Source organism: Cervus canadensis, chromosome 11 (assembly GCF_019320065.1).
Source record: "Cervus canadensis isolate Bull #8, Minnesota chromosome 11, ASM1932006v1, whole genome shotgun sequence".
NCBI lineage: Eukaryota > Metazoa > Chordata > Mammalia > Artiodactyla > Cervidae > Cervus > Cervus canadensis.
Window position 1 is genome coordinate 40,847,583 of NC_057396.1, and position 15,280 is coordinate 40,862,862.

The following is a 15,280-nucleotide window of genomic DNA, read 5'->3' on the forward strand; positions in this document are numbered from 1 at the left end:
CTTTAATTTAAACTTTTATTAATTTTTGTATCTGTCAGAATACTTCCTTAAGGCCTCCCCCAGCTCCCCCAAAATAGAAGAGAGGGCTTTCTAAGTATTGGACTTAACTTTTCACTTTGATACAAATAATTTTTTGGATGGGTATAAAATTATATGATCATGCCGTTTTCCCTCATAAGTCTGAGAACATTGCTTCATTCTCTACTTTCATTTGATGTTGAAAATGATAACTTTTATCCCAGTCTTATTCTTTTTCTCAATGGGCAACCTGTTTTTGGTTAGCTAGTTTCTGTTTTCTGTCTGGAAATTCATATTCTTTTTATACTTAAAAGTTTGAATTTGTACAAGTTCATCAGCATATATCTGACTATGTATTAATGTATGGATTTTTCAAAGTATTTTTACCTAGCATTTATCCATCTGAAGACTTGGGACTTTTTTTCAACTCAAAAATATTTTCTTATAATTTCTTTGATTATTGCTCCCATTTAACCTACTCTGCCCTCTCACTGTAGAATTGTAATAATTCTAAGATTGGATCTTGGGTAGGTCTTCTGTGCAGCTTATCTTTTTTCTCATAATTTCCATTTCTTTGTCATATTTATCTTTGTCCTAGGAGAATTCTTCACCTTGAACTTCTAATAATATATTAATTTGGTTCTCAGTCATGTCTATTTCAACCTACTCTTTTCTTCCTTATTCAGGTTAATTTTTTTTTTTTTGCAATTAGGATTTTCAGTTTCTGACAGCTCTTTCTTATATTCTGTTTGCTCCTTTGTTTATATTGAAGCCTGATTGGTTTTATATATACAATAACCAGTTGAATATTACTGGAAATGTCAGTTAAAAGCTGATTGACCTTCCCTGGTGGCTCAGAGGTTAAAGTGTCTGCCTGCAATGCGGGAGACCTGGGTTCGATCCCTGGGTTGGGAAGATCCCCTGGAGAAGGAAATAGCAACCCACTCCAGTATTCTTACCTGGAGAATCCCATGGACAGAGGAGCCTGGTAGGCTACAGTCCACGGGGTTGCAAAGAGTCGGACACGACTGAGCGACTTCACTTTCACTTTCACTTTAGTTTGCTTATTTTGGTTCCCGTTTTGGACTGCTGACTTCCTCGTAGGACCAGTGAGTTTTTGTTTCTTGCTTATGTTTTTAATGAAGTTCTTGGGTAACCAGTACGTTGGCTGATATGGGCTACTCCAGTAGTTATGTGAGTCACTGTTTGATTTTCTTCAGCAGGCTTCCCCATCTTAAACCAAGGCAGATAGTCATGAAATTCCAACATTAAGCTTTGTTCTTGGTGTAGGGAGAGGCAGAAATATGCCAGAAAACAGATTTCACTCTTAAGCATTCAGTGGCTAGGAGCTAACTAGAGCTAACTTCCCCAGCCTCTGCCTTTGACCAAAGAGACTGTGAGGACCTTGGGTAGCTAAGCTCCAGTTTACCCAGCATACTGTCCGCAGTAAGTTAAGCCTGGAAACTAAGGCTGCATTGGCGAGATTCTTGACACACTACTACAGTGCTGGTGAGGATGTGAGGAGGAGGACAGTTTTTTTATATCACTGGTAGGACTAAAAATTTATACCATTCTTCTGGAAAGTAATTTGGCAGAGTATAAAAAAAGCTTTTAAAATGTCCCTCCCGTTTGGTCTAGTTTTCATATTTCTAAAAGTCTATCTTAAAAAAATAGGGAAATGGACATGGATTTATATTCAGAGATCTTAACTAATATGAAACTTATAATGGAAAATTGGAAAGAATCTGAATGTCTTACAGAAGGGGCATGGTAAATCATGTCAGTTATGTAGCTGTATGATGGGATATTTTGCAGCCAACTTTTAAATGCCTAATAATATGAAGAAGTACTCATGATATAATGTTGAAGGAAAAGAATCTGGGTACAATATTTTATGTACTGTATGATCCCTCTTTGTTAAAAAAGAGAAAAATATCACTTGCAGTGATAAAAAGGCCAGAGGTAGTACAACACATTGTTATTAGTGATGGGATTCTAGGTGATTTGTTTTCTCTTTTAAAACTTGTCTGGGTTTTTCAGATTTTTTACAATAAGCCTGTGTGACTTTGACTGTTTTTTTTCCCTCCGATCATAAATGTTGTAAAAATGTGTCTCCACACTGTGCATGGCACAAAAAAAGACCCCAACTTTTCAGAATTTGTAGGCAAAAAAAAAATGGTTTATGTTAGGGTTCAACTTGCCAATTATCATAATGTGCAAATGGGTTTTGAATTCTCTGGCTTTCGCGTTGTATGGTGAGCACGGCTGCTGTTGCCAGCACCGGCATATGAGCTCCAGCACGGCCCATCTGCTGCTCAGGCTCGGCTTGGCTGACACAGATTTATTTCATTTCATTCTTTAATTTGGCAACATTTTCTCTTTTCTCATTATCATTGCTGGGATTCATTTTGTTTACCAGTTTGTTGTTTTCTTTTGTTCCCTGTCGTGAAGACGAAGAAGCCAACAATGGGAATTCTGTCTTCTCAAAATGCAGTCTTTGTCCTTGGGGATCTTGGGCATGTCTTGCTAAAGTGTGCTCTATTTCTGACACTTGCAAGCCATTTCAATTGTTTTGCTTAGTAGAAGGCTTTGTGGTGTATTTTTCAAAGAGCTCAACATTCCTTTCCTCCTCCCCCACTCCCACCCCGCCCCTGGGAAGCTTTGGAAATGGTTCCAAATAGAAATTATAAACATTAGCCTTGAGCTATGCTCTCTCCATCTGGTGTTTGGCACTTTTTTTTTTTAAACTGAGGATCATGTTGTTTGTTTAATCTTCATCACTACTGCAGAAGCTTGAGGTGTGAGACTTACACTCTGCCCCAAGCACCCTGAACTTGAGAAGGGATTTTCAGCTGACTTAGTTTGTATTTCATAGAGCTGGTGGACAGTCAGCTGGATCGCCAAGAATTTGCTCAAGTGAAACTTGAGAACTGTCAGTCCTCTTAGAGATTTCTTGAATGGATTTGTTGGGATAGGATGGCTGCTGCCTGAGAAGCCTCTTTGAACCAGACACTATTTATTTGGAAGAGACATTCTTTGTAAGACCTTTGTGCTACTTTTTTCTCTAGGTTATCCCGAAGAGACTTATCCAATTTATGACCTTTCAGATTGCATCAAGCATAGGCAAGAAACCATCCTGGTGGATTACCCTGACTCAAAAGAGCCCTCTGCTGAAGAAATGGCTGAAAGAATGGGAGTGCTAGAAGAGGAAGTATCAGACCGTGTGGGTTGGGCAATGCCTACTGAGCCCAGAGCTCAGGAAGATAATTCTGTTACCTCATGTGACCTAGAGCCAGAACCATGTTCCTGCTGGTCTCCTGAAGAAGAGGATCCCGCCGTCTTGGCAGAGAATGCTGGATTTGGTGCAAACAGTTACAGTGAGCAGGAGGAAACCACCAATGAAGTGTGGCCCTATGACTTGAGAGATGCAGGGTCAGGCATCAGTGCAGATAAAGCAGATCCAGGTGGCATGCTGAGGAAGCGGCATCCCCAGGGTTTAGAGTGAGAACAGTCGTTCTAGGACCATTACTGTAGTCCCAAGGTGACCTTTCTCTCCTCTGTGATTTCATCCTTGGCCCTGTGCCCTGTACTTCATTCTCCGTGTTTAAGTATCATAGCCAATCAGGCCACTACCATGGATATCATAAATCCTTCCTGGTGCTTGCACACCTGTCACCTTACAAAACATCATAGAAATTAGTATGAACACAAGACAGCCTCCCTCTTTCTCTTCCTCCTTTGCTCCACCAGAGATTTGATCCCCTGAGTAATTTTTGATCTATCATAATTACAGATGGGACCACTCAGGGCAGAGGTTTGACTCTCCGTGTTAGAAGTAACAGATGGTTTACCTGTGACGAACATCACATTACACATGATGAGGACTTAAGGTTGCAAGAGTGAAGATTTGAGTCCAAGGTGCCTTATTCTTTGGGCCTTGAGCAGGTTAGTGATCTGCTGGGTTCAAGAAGGAGAACGTTTTGTTTGTGGGAATGGTAGGGCCAGAGCGGGGACTCTTGCCTGAGCTGAAGCCACTTACAGCGAGGGCCTCTTGAGGAGCCTGTTACAGTGACGGCCTTTTGCAGAGCCCCGAGGCTGCCTCAAACCTCCGCTTTTCTCCAGCATAGAAGACTCCCATTGACCTGAGAATGAGCCTAGAGGCTTGCTGGTAATAGTGGTAGTAGTGTTAGTCACTCAGTTGTGTCTGACTCTCTGGGACCCCATGGACTACAGCCTGCCAGGCTCCTCTGTCCATAGAATTCTCCAGGCAAGAATACTGGAGTGGGTGGCCATATCCTTCTACAGGGACAGGCTTGCCAGGAAACAGTTTTTCTCTAATAATGCCTGGATCTCTAGCTTCCTTTATCCTTGTTCTGCTTAACAGAACTGCCCAATGTAGAAGCACCTTCATACCTCTGGTCTTCCGTGGCCAGAGGAAGCTTGAGATAGAGACTTTAGTCCTTGCCCTGTGGAGCCAAGATTTGAAGCTCCAGGAAAGGCTGCTGAAGGGTGGAGGTCCTGCCATGAGATGCTCACAAGGCCAAGGAGTGGCTGATGGAGAGTAAACCCATGTACTGACAGGCAGTCCTTGCTTAAATGCTGTTTCTGAATGTGTGTCCTCTAGGGAATTTGTTCTTACAACAAATTAAAACAGAAACGAGGAGGATTGAACTTGTAGACCACGTGCTGTCCTTGGTCTAAGGACCTTGGACCCAAGCCATTGGGTCCCTATATTGCAGGGACCCAATACAGCAGTGCCTGGGAACAGACCATGTGTTCCGTATTTGGATATCTGAGTCTATTGAGAAAGTTGGGTAAAGTGGGAGGTAGGGTAGGACAGGGAGGACTGTGACCAAACCCAGAGTCTAATTTCTGAGCTGCCATTGGTCATGTGTCTCCTTGAGGTAAGATGTATTCTGTATAGTAAGGATGAGTGAATTCAGTTTACAGGTAAGACCTGAGAGTTTCAAGAGGACACATTCCCGAGGACCACGAAATGTGGAAGACTTGAAAACTAAGAAATCATATAAAGGTGGACTTGGCTTTTAGAGTTCCACTATACCTGGAATGAGTCAGAGACCAAGAAAATAATTTAATCACTGTTAGATCACATATAAGCATATACACTACTGTCACAGGATCATATTAAGATGATGTGTCAGCTACAGCTATGCATTTCTTGTTAATGACTACAGAGAAAAGGCAATGAAGACTGAGTCCATAGAAAGCATACTGTATCTATCTCTGTGTAGAACATTAGATTCACTTGTAAAGAAAGGAGTTTAAAATGTACTGAGAACAATCTAGATGTAATATAATGCTGAAGGTAAAAAATAATGTAGGTGCTCTTTCCTGTTTCGATAAATTATTTGCCATGTTCTTTCTCTTCATCACAGTGAGGGGCTGATTTATGAGGAGAGTTCTGGGACTCTGGTTCAAGTTTCTTTTTTGCCTTAGGATATGATTCCCTTATTAGAGGTGGATATTTGTTTCCTTCTGCTTATTCTCTCATTTATTCATCTTGCAGACCACTGCTTAATTCCTGCCTTTGAGGAAAAAACAGTTGAATATGAGAGCCTTATCCAGTTTATTTTTTAAAATGAACTGTAAACTGTAAAAGGGCTCAAGATGGTGAGTTCTGCAGGCAGAGAAATGTTGGTCACAGTTCCATCCTTGTCTATTCTAGTTGTAGAATCTGGCCAGCTCCTTAACCCTGAGAACTTTGGCTTTCTCATCGCTAAAGGTGGGGAGTCAGAGCCCAGGTCTTACAGGGTATGAGGACTAAATCCACAGTTACGGAGATTAAGTGAAATCATCAGTGCTTATAAAACAGCATTGGTCCTATCTCATATAGGATAACCACTCAGCAAGCGTAGCTACTTTATTGTGCAAGATTTTGTGCTATAATTGAGATATGGACCCAAATCCATATGAGCACAAAGGAAGAAAAGGTCACTTTTGCTAAAGTACTTCCAAGAAACTCTACAGAGGAGATGGATCTTGAGGGATGCTATGAACTTCTCCAGAAGTGCAAAGAAGAGAAAGGATACAGTTGGCAGAAAGAGTGGTGGTAGAGCAGTGAGGTGTGAAAGTAAATGGATGTTCAGGTATTTTGATATTTGAGGCTGGTATGTAAGGTGTCACATAACCAACTCTTTATTTGGAATGTTCATCTCTGGGCGAAATTGGCTTGTAGAAACAGTTCCTGCCCCAAGTACTGAGACCTCATGATGATTCTTGCTGCCCTGATTCTTGGTGGGCTTATGTAACAGGAAAATATTTATGTATTTATATTTTAAAAAATTTACTTTTCAGTTGTTTCAGATTAGGCAGTCCTTTTTGGATTTTTCAGAATTACGTTGTTCTTCAGGGATGAGATTATATTTATATATACAGCCCAGGATGACCAAAGTCATGGGCCTGGTTTTTGTCATCTCTTTTCTCGTGGTCTTCATTTCTCCAGAACTGATCTGGGCTGAGAACTTTATCAGTCCCCTGGCACTAGGTCTGCAGTGACTTTTGGGCACCATGGTAGAGCAGAGTCATACCTCTGGGGTCAGGTAGTTGGCCTAGGAAATAACTGCATCATGTGGGGCCATGCTTAGTAACTCAGGTGGGTGATCTGGCCTGGAGATGCCCTTCCCTGGTCAGGCCAGGAGCACAAGCAGGGCATCTCCCTAGCTCCAGGACCAGTGCTGTGGGAGCTCGGGAGCCAGGGACAGAGCTGCAGTGAGGAGTGGAGGCCCGTGCAGCCTCTGGAAGAGATGCCTGTGAGCACCCCATGCACCTTCCATGGCCTGGGTTATCCAACGACTTACAGTCCAAACTGGGACACTTTAGGAAAAGGGAGCTTTAATAATAATTACACCAGGATAATAGCTATCAACCAGGACTCTCCATGGACCCTGTCCAGAGCTGTTGAAGAGATCATCTTTAACCTGATCACTAAACTACAAAATCCTCTTTCCTTTTTATCATAGTAGTGTCCTGCATATGCTATTTCCCAGAGGCAAAGCCATGGAGAGAGGCCACAGTCCAGGTAGGTTCTTGATCTGGGGTAATAAACCAACACTACTCATCACCACATTAAATTCCCTCAACCCAGACTATATTCCAGAGGAAAATTGAACATGTCAGCTACCCAGAAATGAGAAAAACAAAGTATCACAGACTTTGCGTTGATGATTTTCATACAAATCTTTCTAAAATGTACCTAATGTTAGGTTTTTCCTTTCCCATTTTCTTAAACAAATTAAATAGGCCAAATTTCTCCTTTTCCTTAGATTACTCCTTAACTTCTCTAAGTACCAGTTCCCTCAGTTTTGAATTGGGAAGCTCTCCCCCTTGCAGAGCTGTTGGGATGAAATGAGATGCTATGTATAGGATCTGTCCAGGGTGTAGCCTGTCCTGGGTGCTCAGACCAGTGCCATCAACAGCATAGCACTCACCAAGTTCCTGTGCTGCTGGGCTGTTGGACTTGACACTCCAAGGCTATCCTGATTGCCAGGAATGCCCCAGAGCCCAGGTCCTGCAGTCACTGGGTGACTTCAGTTTTGGTCCTCCCCACCTAGGACCAGACCTGTAGCTGTCAGGCATAACTGCAGCCTCCCTTCCTCTTGACTTCAGATCTGCCACAGGCTGAAAAGAAAATTCCCAAGCGTGTAGTGTGTCCAGGTTCTGTTTAAACAGGTCAGACTGCTCTGCATATGGCTAGAGGAACCCAGCGTCTGGGTCTTCATGTTATTTCTACCACTTTGGCCTTCCCCACCTTTTTCCAGTTCCACAGCCCTGTTTTGTTCCTTGGGACCAGGCCCACAGGGTTTACTAGGAAGCAGCAGCCCGCTCTTCCGGCCGGCACAGCTGAGCCTGCAAAGGATGAGCTAGTTTAGTACCTCCTGTCTTTACCCTTCTTCCAGCCCTTCCCAGCCTCTGCATGTGGGGTTCTGACCATCTTTAAACTTGAGGAGCACAGCCAGAGGAAAGACAGTTTGCTCCCACAGGTGACTGTTTCCAAACCAGCTATGATCCCCTTGTTACCACCACCCTCCTGCCCTTCCCTGAGGCTCTTAGGGCAGAAGGAATGAATGTTGTAGAAAAAAACTTCTAGGTAAGAAACATGTTTTTTCTTTCATAGGGGGGAAAAAAGTGCACAGCAGTGTTGAAACAGTTCAAGTTTAATTTGTTGATATATGGTCTGTACTTAGACAAACATTAAGTTCTACAACATACATAATGTCAACATGGGAAAATACCAACTTTGTCATTGCACATACCAATAAATAAATACATTTGCTCCAGAATACCAAAGAGTTTATTCAAAAAATCACTTAATAAAAGCACAGTTTTGCAAGTTTGTCTAAAACTCGATAATTTTGAACAAAAATAAAATGTCTGACCACTCCAAAATAGGAAAAGACAGTCTTGTGCAAACAGATATACACATTCTAGGCATTATGCAAACTGGCTAAATGTATGCTCTCAGCAAGAGAAGTGTCACCATTCTAAGTCCCCTTTGTCACCAAATGCAGGACTAAAGAGGCCAGAGTTGGGCTTCCCTTTCTAAGTCACTCTGTTACTCTCTAGGAAACTCTGGATCTCAGCCTAATTTCCAGCTCTGCCTGGATCTTGAGAGGGAAGCAGGGAGGGACAAGAGAACAGAAGAGGAAAGAGGTGTGACATCTTTCTCAGGAAAGAAAAAAGGCACAGTGATGAGCCAGAAAGTGATGAGCAAGGACCAACTTTCATTCACCCCGAATCCTACCGCAAGCTATGACAGTCTAATCTTATTCTGTGAGAAAACAGATCTAGAAAAATCACATGGTTTGCTCAAAATCACTTGATTACTAAGTGCAGTAGTGCTTTCTGTAAGACCAACTTGCTTCTCAGCCTGGTTGGAAAATTCAAAAACCAAACCTGTCCCATAACTTCTGTTGGACTTTTCCCCCCATATCCTGCGATGAAAAAAAATTGCAAAACTAGAGGCATGGAAGGACAGATGACCAATAAACTCAAAAACAAGAGCCCATAGTTTGGCCTGTTCTGGGGGCCGCTCCAGTTACACAGGCCAGGGCCCAGGGCAGTGTAGGGTCCCGGCGCTGGGCCCTGAGTGCCAAGGAGTCAGGCCCCCCTCAGTGCTGGGCATCAGAGCAAGCAGCCTCCTTCAGCTCTCTGGAAACATGTGCTCTGAGCGCCCCCTGGCATCCTGAGGTCACAGGGCTATCTCAGCTGGGGTGAGGAACTGTAGAGAAGGGAAGGCCAGTGTTCCCACAGGAAGGGAAAGCCAGGGACCCCACCCTGGAGACGGAATTTGTGCTTGCGTTAACAGAGCCGTGGACCCACCCCCCTCACTTGCTGTAAGGAAAGCACAGGCATCTTAGTTTGAAATCATCACTGTGGCTTGTTAAGTTCAGAACTACCTCTGAATATATGGTAAATTCATTTTGAGGTAAATGCCCCACTATTTCTAGAGCAAAAAAAAGACATCTGCTTCTACAGTTTTGTTCCTTCTTGTCACTGCAGGAGGCGGGCCCCAAAGGTTCTCTTCTAGCCTGTGACGATAACACTCCCTGGCTTCTAACACCTGTCCTCAGCATGGGTCTGGACCTCACATGCTCGTTCTGAATTAGTGTCATGATTTTTAAGGCACATTCAACTACAATAAGTTCAAATTCATCCAAAACACACGTGCAACACACCAATTTCTCCAGGTAATGCAGAGTGGAAACTGAAGAACTACACTTTTTTGGATAGTGTCTTCCCAAGCAGAACCTCTGGAGAAGGAGTTGGTACTTTCCCAGGTACGCTTTCTGATCAAAGGGCATGAAATGAATGAACAAAATCCACAGGTGATCATAGCTACATCCTCATTCCTTTCCTGTTCATCCACAGAAATATGATCATAATAGGAAACCTTAATTGATTGTTCACCGATTGCCCTTGGCCCCAAATACACACAAAGAGACAGACACAGAGCACCTTAGAGCCATAAGGAAAGAAAAGCCAGGACTGGAGAAGAGTTAGGGATGTGAACCTTACTGCTCTGCAGAACTGTGTGGGGCAAGAGATGGGGTGTGGCCCCAGGAGGAGCTGGCGGCAGGAGCAGTTACAGAGGAGCTGCCTAAGGCCCCAGCTACCCAACGCCCCTGGGGCATGCTTGTTCCATCACCAAGTTCCCTGCCCAACCAAGGATCACCTGGGTAGTGGATACGAAGGGCAAGGACTCTTACTGTGGGGGAGAGACTGAGCCCAAGTGGTCTCCAGGGGTCCCAGCAGCTTTAGGAGTCTGGGCCCATGGCTAAGGAAAACCAGCATCACCCAGAATGGGGTCTTAAAAAAGACCTTGCCAGGCTGGGTCTCCAGCAGGTGATGAGTGCTCTTGCCTGTCACTCAGTACCTAAAAGAGGGTTTTGTCATTGAATCACCCTCTGCCACTGCCAGGCTGGAACTCTCAGGCCACACTCCTGATCCTAATGAAACACTCATCAACCCATCCTCTGTGTACTAGAGGAGTGAGCAGGAGACACATTTTCCATTGTATGTCTGATGAATTCTCCACTCTGCCACCAGGATCCTCCCTCTCTCAAAGATCCCGGATCAACCTTTCTACCTTAAAATCACTGACCCAGAGAAACAGCTTGACTAGACATTTGAGGTCATCTAGCTTCTGTCATTCCAAATGTCAGTAGGTCTCTCTTCTCAAAGTCAAGACAGGAAGAGCCAAATTGGGACTATGGAAAGGAGGACAGCACAACAGTATTTCCCTGGGAAGTGGACCTGCTCCAGGACAGAAAATTCCAGCACCCTCAAGAAGGTCCCAAGTCAGAGTGGTCTAGATACCAGATGATGTTACCAGAGACGGAAGCCCCCGGTGTGGCCAGGTCCCTGCTAGGACAGGAGGGCTCGCTTTAAGCACTCAACAGGTGAAAACCTGGATTCCCAGGAAATGAGAACAGCCTAGTTCCACTGAAGTCAAAACAGCTGCACCACCTCACTCGGGGCCTTGCTAACATGTTTAAAGTATGACTTTAAAAAAACCCAACTTCTGTGTAGTCTTTCCAAGGACATCCATCTACTCTGAAGTGAGGAACAATTCTCGCTTGTTTCCCACTGATTTCTGATCTCCATCTGGGCCGGCAGCCTCTGTCAGGGCGAATGACACACATGCACGCGTTCCCAAGTCTGCAGCGTGGATGGTGCCATCCGAGGGGGAGGGCGGCAGAGGGAGAGGTCAGGCCACTCACAACCACCTGGATAGAAAACTGGGCAGCAGCCTTGCTAAAGCCTGCCCTCAGGGTGGGGGGAGCCAGACAGGCCAGTCCTGGTCAGATGGACATGCAAAATCCAGACAGCTTTCAGCAGGGAACTGCCCGGTTTCCCACTGAAAAGGTCTCAACTTCACCACCTCTTGACATTTCTAAGTCTGGAATCAGGTGCGTGAGAATGCACACTGCACCCCAGGAAGGCCAGAGAGAGTTTTTTTGGGGGGATGGTGGGAACAAGGAAATGAAGGGAACTGAAATCCAAATTCTTAACCAGCCAGGTGACCCCAGGCAAGTCCATCTTCTAGGTGATCTCTAAGGGTCGGTCCTGCCACGTCTGATCCCTTGTGGTTCTAACATGCCTCCCGCTCTCCTCACCCTTTCCCATTCCCAGCTCACAACTACACACACGCCCTCAGTGGCCACAGCCTAGGCTGGCTGCAGGGAGCTGTAGCCAGGCAGGAGCCCCAGGCACACCTACCTGTGTGCAGTCTGGGGCTCATCCTGGGGTTCCCTGGGTCAGCCGACAGGGCTGCTGGACAGCCCTGGCCCACGTGCCACCTGTATGCTCAGCCTGTACGGATCCTACAGGCCCTACCTGCTAAGACATTTGGCCTTGGGGGCCGGCCTCCTGCTGCCTTTGCGCACACTAAGAAATCCTAGAGAAATCAAATGAGCCCCAACCCCAGGCCGCCAGCCAATTCCCACAGCCACAGCGGGGCTCTGCAACCCTGACAGGGTCCTGCCCCTCACCTTTCCACCCCAATTCCTCCCAGGCCTGGCGGAGGCCAGCTGATGCTCGAAGACTTTCTTCAGTTAAGGGCCAGGCTCAGCTACCCAAGCCTGTGCTATGTAAAGCTGACGTGCCCCAACACTCACACGCACTCTCTCACACACACACACTCACCGAGCCCCACACTGCTGGGGCCCCATGGTCATCTGACTCCGGGCTGAGTGGACGCTAGGCCGCGGCAGCCCTGCCTTGTGCTTCCTCTCCCCCCCACCTCTTCCCACCTCCCCGGCTGAAGAGGCTGCTCCGCTTGGCAAACACGACTGCAGCAGGATACTAACCCGAGAGTGGGGGCACAGGAAGGATTTGCGTTGGTCCCCGCATGCCCCCCACTCCTCTGCCTCAGCAGCAAAGGCAGAGGAGCCAGTTCCCGGATGGCTGAGCCCGGGGGCCCACCGAGCCAAAGGTTCACCTGGCAGGGGGCCTATGTACAGGGGGTCGGTGGGGCTGCTCCACAGGCAGGCAGGCGGGCAGCTCCACTCCAGGCTGGGCAACCCCAGAGGGCACGAGGCAGCCGCTACTCGCAGGCCAGCTTGCTGTCGAAGCTGGACAGGGCAATGGCAAAGGCCTGCAGCGCGCACAACGGGTAGTTGTAATCCATGGTGAACACGTCCTCTGCTACGCGGCCAAACTGCATCACGATGTAGTCCGCTGGAGCCAGGCAGAAGTGTGGACAGAGAGAAGGGCAGATCAGGGATGCGGAAGGACAGACAAGACACCCAGTCATGAGAGGAAGGAGAGAAGGCCAGAAGCAGAGATGCCAGGAGAATCCCAGAGGAGGTAAAGCACAGACCAAATGGGAGAAGTAGTAGGAGATATGGAACAGGTGACAAGACGCAGACACACACCAGGAGATGGGGAAGAAGAGAGGAAGTCCATTCAAAGGGGGGTCCCGCGCCTGAGACTCTGCCGTGAGCACAGAATCTAGGGTCAGGGCTCCAGAGGAGGTTCTTCCAGGGCCTCCCAGTCATTAAGGTTAGAAAGTCCTTTACTAACGGAATAACCCATGTCCTTAAACTCTGACCTCTACAGGCAGGGCTGAGTGGGCTAAATCCCAAGCTAAGGGCCCCGGTGTCACGCAGACGTCATGAGTCAGGGCAGAAACACTCACGGTCATTGCCGTGGATGATCTGGAAGTTCTTCACCGAGGCCTGAGTGACGCGCCCATGGAAGTTGAGTACATAGGACTGCGTGTCGTCATTCCAGACGGGCGTCTTGTTTTGCAGCTCGATGATACTCTCAGTGTTTTTGTTCTGCCAGCGCGCTAGCAGCGTCTCATGCTCCTGGGAGGACAGCCTCAGCTGAGCCAGGCCCGGGCCTCGGCCCCATGACCGCCCCAGAGAATGATCTGCCCCAGGGTGGGGGTCCTTAGATCTCCCTAAGACCCCCAGGGCTTCTCACGTTGTCTATACACACACACACACACACCCGCTGGAGCTGTGCCCTCAGAAGCGCGTGAAGGGGCTGGGAGAACAGGGAAAGCGGGTGGGGTGGGTGGAGACTCACGTTGCGGGGCCGGATAGAGACTCTCTCATGAACCATGGTCATTCCCGGGACAATCACACTCATCTTCCGCGGCCCCTTAAAACCTAGGACGTTTGTCTCCTGAGAAAGAGAAAGAGAAGCTCGCTCAATACTGGCCATCTGAAGACTCTACCTACCTGCTGGACAGACTGGAGGACGGGATAAAGATAAGCTAGTCAATCACCACTCGAAGGTACAGGAGGCATCTGTAAGCTCACCATGTCCAGAATCGACTCCTTAATCTCCACTCTGCCCAAACAAGCTGCGCTTACCATCTTCCTTGCTCCAGTAAATGACATCTCCATTCTTCCATCTGCTCAAACTACCTGGAGTCGTAACTTAACTCCCCCCACCCTCACATACCACTTCTAACCCATCAGCAAATGCTGTCAGCCCTTCCTTAAGGTTATACTCAGAATTCAACCACTTTTCAACCACCACCATCTCTCAGCAAGAGCAAGGACCAGCCTTCAGCTGGACTCTTCACTTCCTCAGCCCCCGCCCCACCTCCTTGTCATCGGTTCTCCACACAGTGCTGAGCAGTCCTGGTGAGTCAGGTCGTTCTTCTCAGTTCACTCAGAGTAAAAGATGACGGTCTTACCTCACCCTGCAAGGCCTCATGAAATATGGCCCCGTCACCCGCTCTCTTCACCACCTACTCTCCGCTACACTCACTGCCCTCCTTCTGCTCCCCTGACATGCCAGCGTTTTTGCTCACCATATTCTCAACACCTGCACGGTTGGCGCTCATTTCCTTCTGGCCTTTATCCAAGCACCACCTCAGTGAGGCCCTCCCTGCCATCCTTCCTAAAAGAATATTCATGGCCCTCTTCCTCTTCTGGCGTGCTGCAGTTCATGGAGTCGCAAAGAGTCGGACACAACTGAACGACTGAACTGAACTGAGCTCTCTTCCTGCTTTATTTTATCCTTCTTCAGTTCAGTCGCTCAGTCGTGTCTGACTCTTTGCAACCCCAAGGACTGCAGCACGCCAGGCCTCCCTGTCCATTACCAACTCCCAGAGCCTACTCAAACTCATGTCTATTGCGTCAGTGATGCCATCCAACCATCTCATCCTCTGTCATCCCCTTCTCCTCCTGCCTTCAATCTTTCCCAGCATCAGGGTCTTTTCAAATGAGTTGGTTCTTCGCATGAGGTGGCCAAAGTATTGGAGTTTCAGCTTCAGCATCAGTCCTTCCAATGAATACTCAGGACTGATTTCCTTTAGGATTGACTGGTTGGATCTCCTTGCAGTCTAAGGGACTCTCAAGAGTCTTCTCCAGAAAAAAAAAAAAAAAAAGAGTCTTCTCCAACACCACAGTTCAAAAGCATCAATTCTTCAGCATTCAGCTTTCTTTATGGTCCAACTCTCATATCCATACATGACTACTGGAAAAACCATAGCCTTGACTAGACGGACCTTTGTTGGTAAAGTAATGTCTCTACTTTTTAATATGCTATCTAGGTTGGTCATAGCTTTTCTTCCAAGGAGCAGGTGTCTTTTAATTTCATGGCTGCAGTCACCATCTGCAATGATTTTGGAGCCCCAAAAATAGTCTCTCACTGTTTCCATTGTCTCCCCACCTATTTGCCATGAAGTGATGGGACCAGATGCCATGATCTTAGTTTTCTGAATGTCACATAGCTATTTTATAGCTTACCTCCCCCACTCAGCGTTCAAGCCCCAGAAGGG

At 46.7% G+C, this 15,280-nt stretch overlaps 2 protein-coding genes across 7 annotated transcripts in view; one reads left to right on the forward strand and one right to left on the reverse strand.

The window, feature by feature from the left end:
• Positions 1–8,325, forward strand: part of RIC3 (RIC3 acetylcholine receptor chaperone) — a 62,739-nt gene extending 54,414 nt beyond the window's left edge. For 3 of the 4 annotated variants that reach the window (XM_043481714.1, XM_043481715.1, XM_043481717.1), the window contains one exon: positions 3,087–8,325. In XM_043481714.1, the coding sequence (XP_043337649.1) occupies positions 3,087–3,523 (437 nt within the window). In that variant the 3' untranslated portion in view covers positions 3,524–8,325. The remainder of the gene's footprint in view (positions 1–3,086) is intronic. The other variant, XM_043481716.1, reaches the window with a different exon arrangement.
• The window catches only part of TUB (TUB bipartite transcription factor), an 89,094-nt gene continuing 81,988 nt past the window's right edge, over positions 8,175–15,280 (reverse strand). For all 3 annotated transcript variants that reach the window (XM_043481711.1, XM_043481710.1, XM_043481713.1), the window contains exons 10-12: positions 13,573–13,671; positions 13,178–13,349; positions 8,175–12,717 (exon numbers count right to left, since the gene is read on the reverse strand). In XM_043481711.1, the coding sequence (XP_043337646.1) occupies positions 12,584–12,717; positions 13,178–13,349; positions 13,573–13,671 (405 nt within the window). In that variant the 3' untranslated portion in view covers positions 8,175–12,583. The remainder of the gene's footprint in view (positions 12,718–13,177; positions 13,350–13,572; positions 13,672–15,280) is intronic.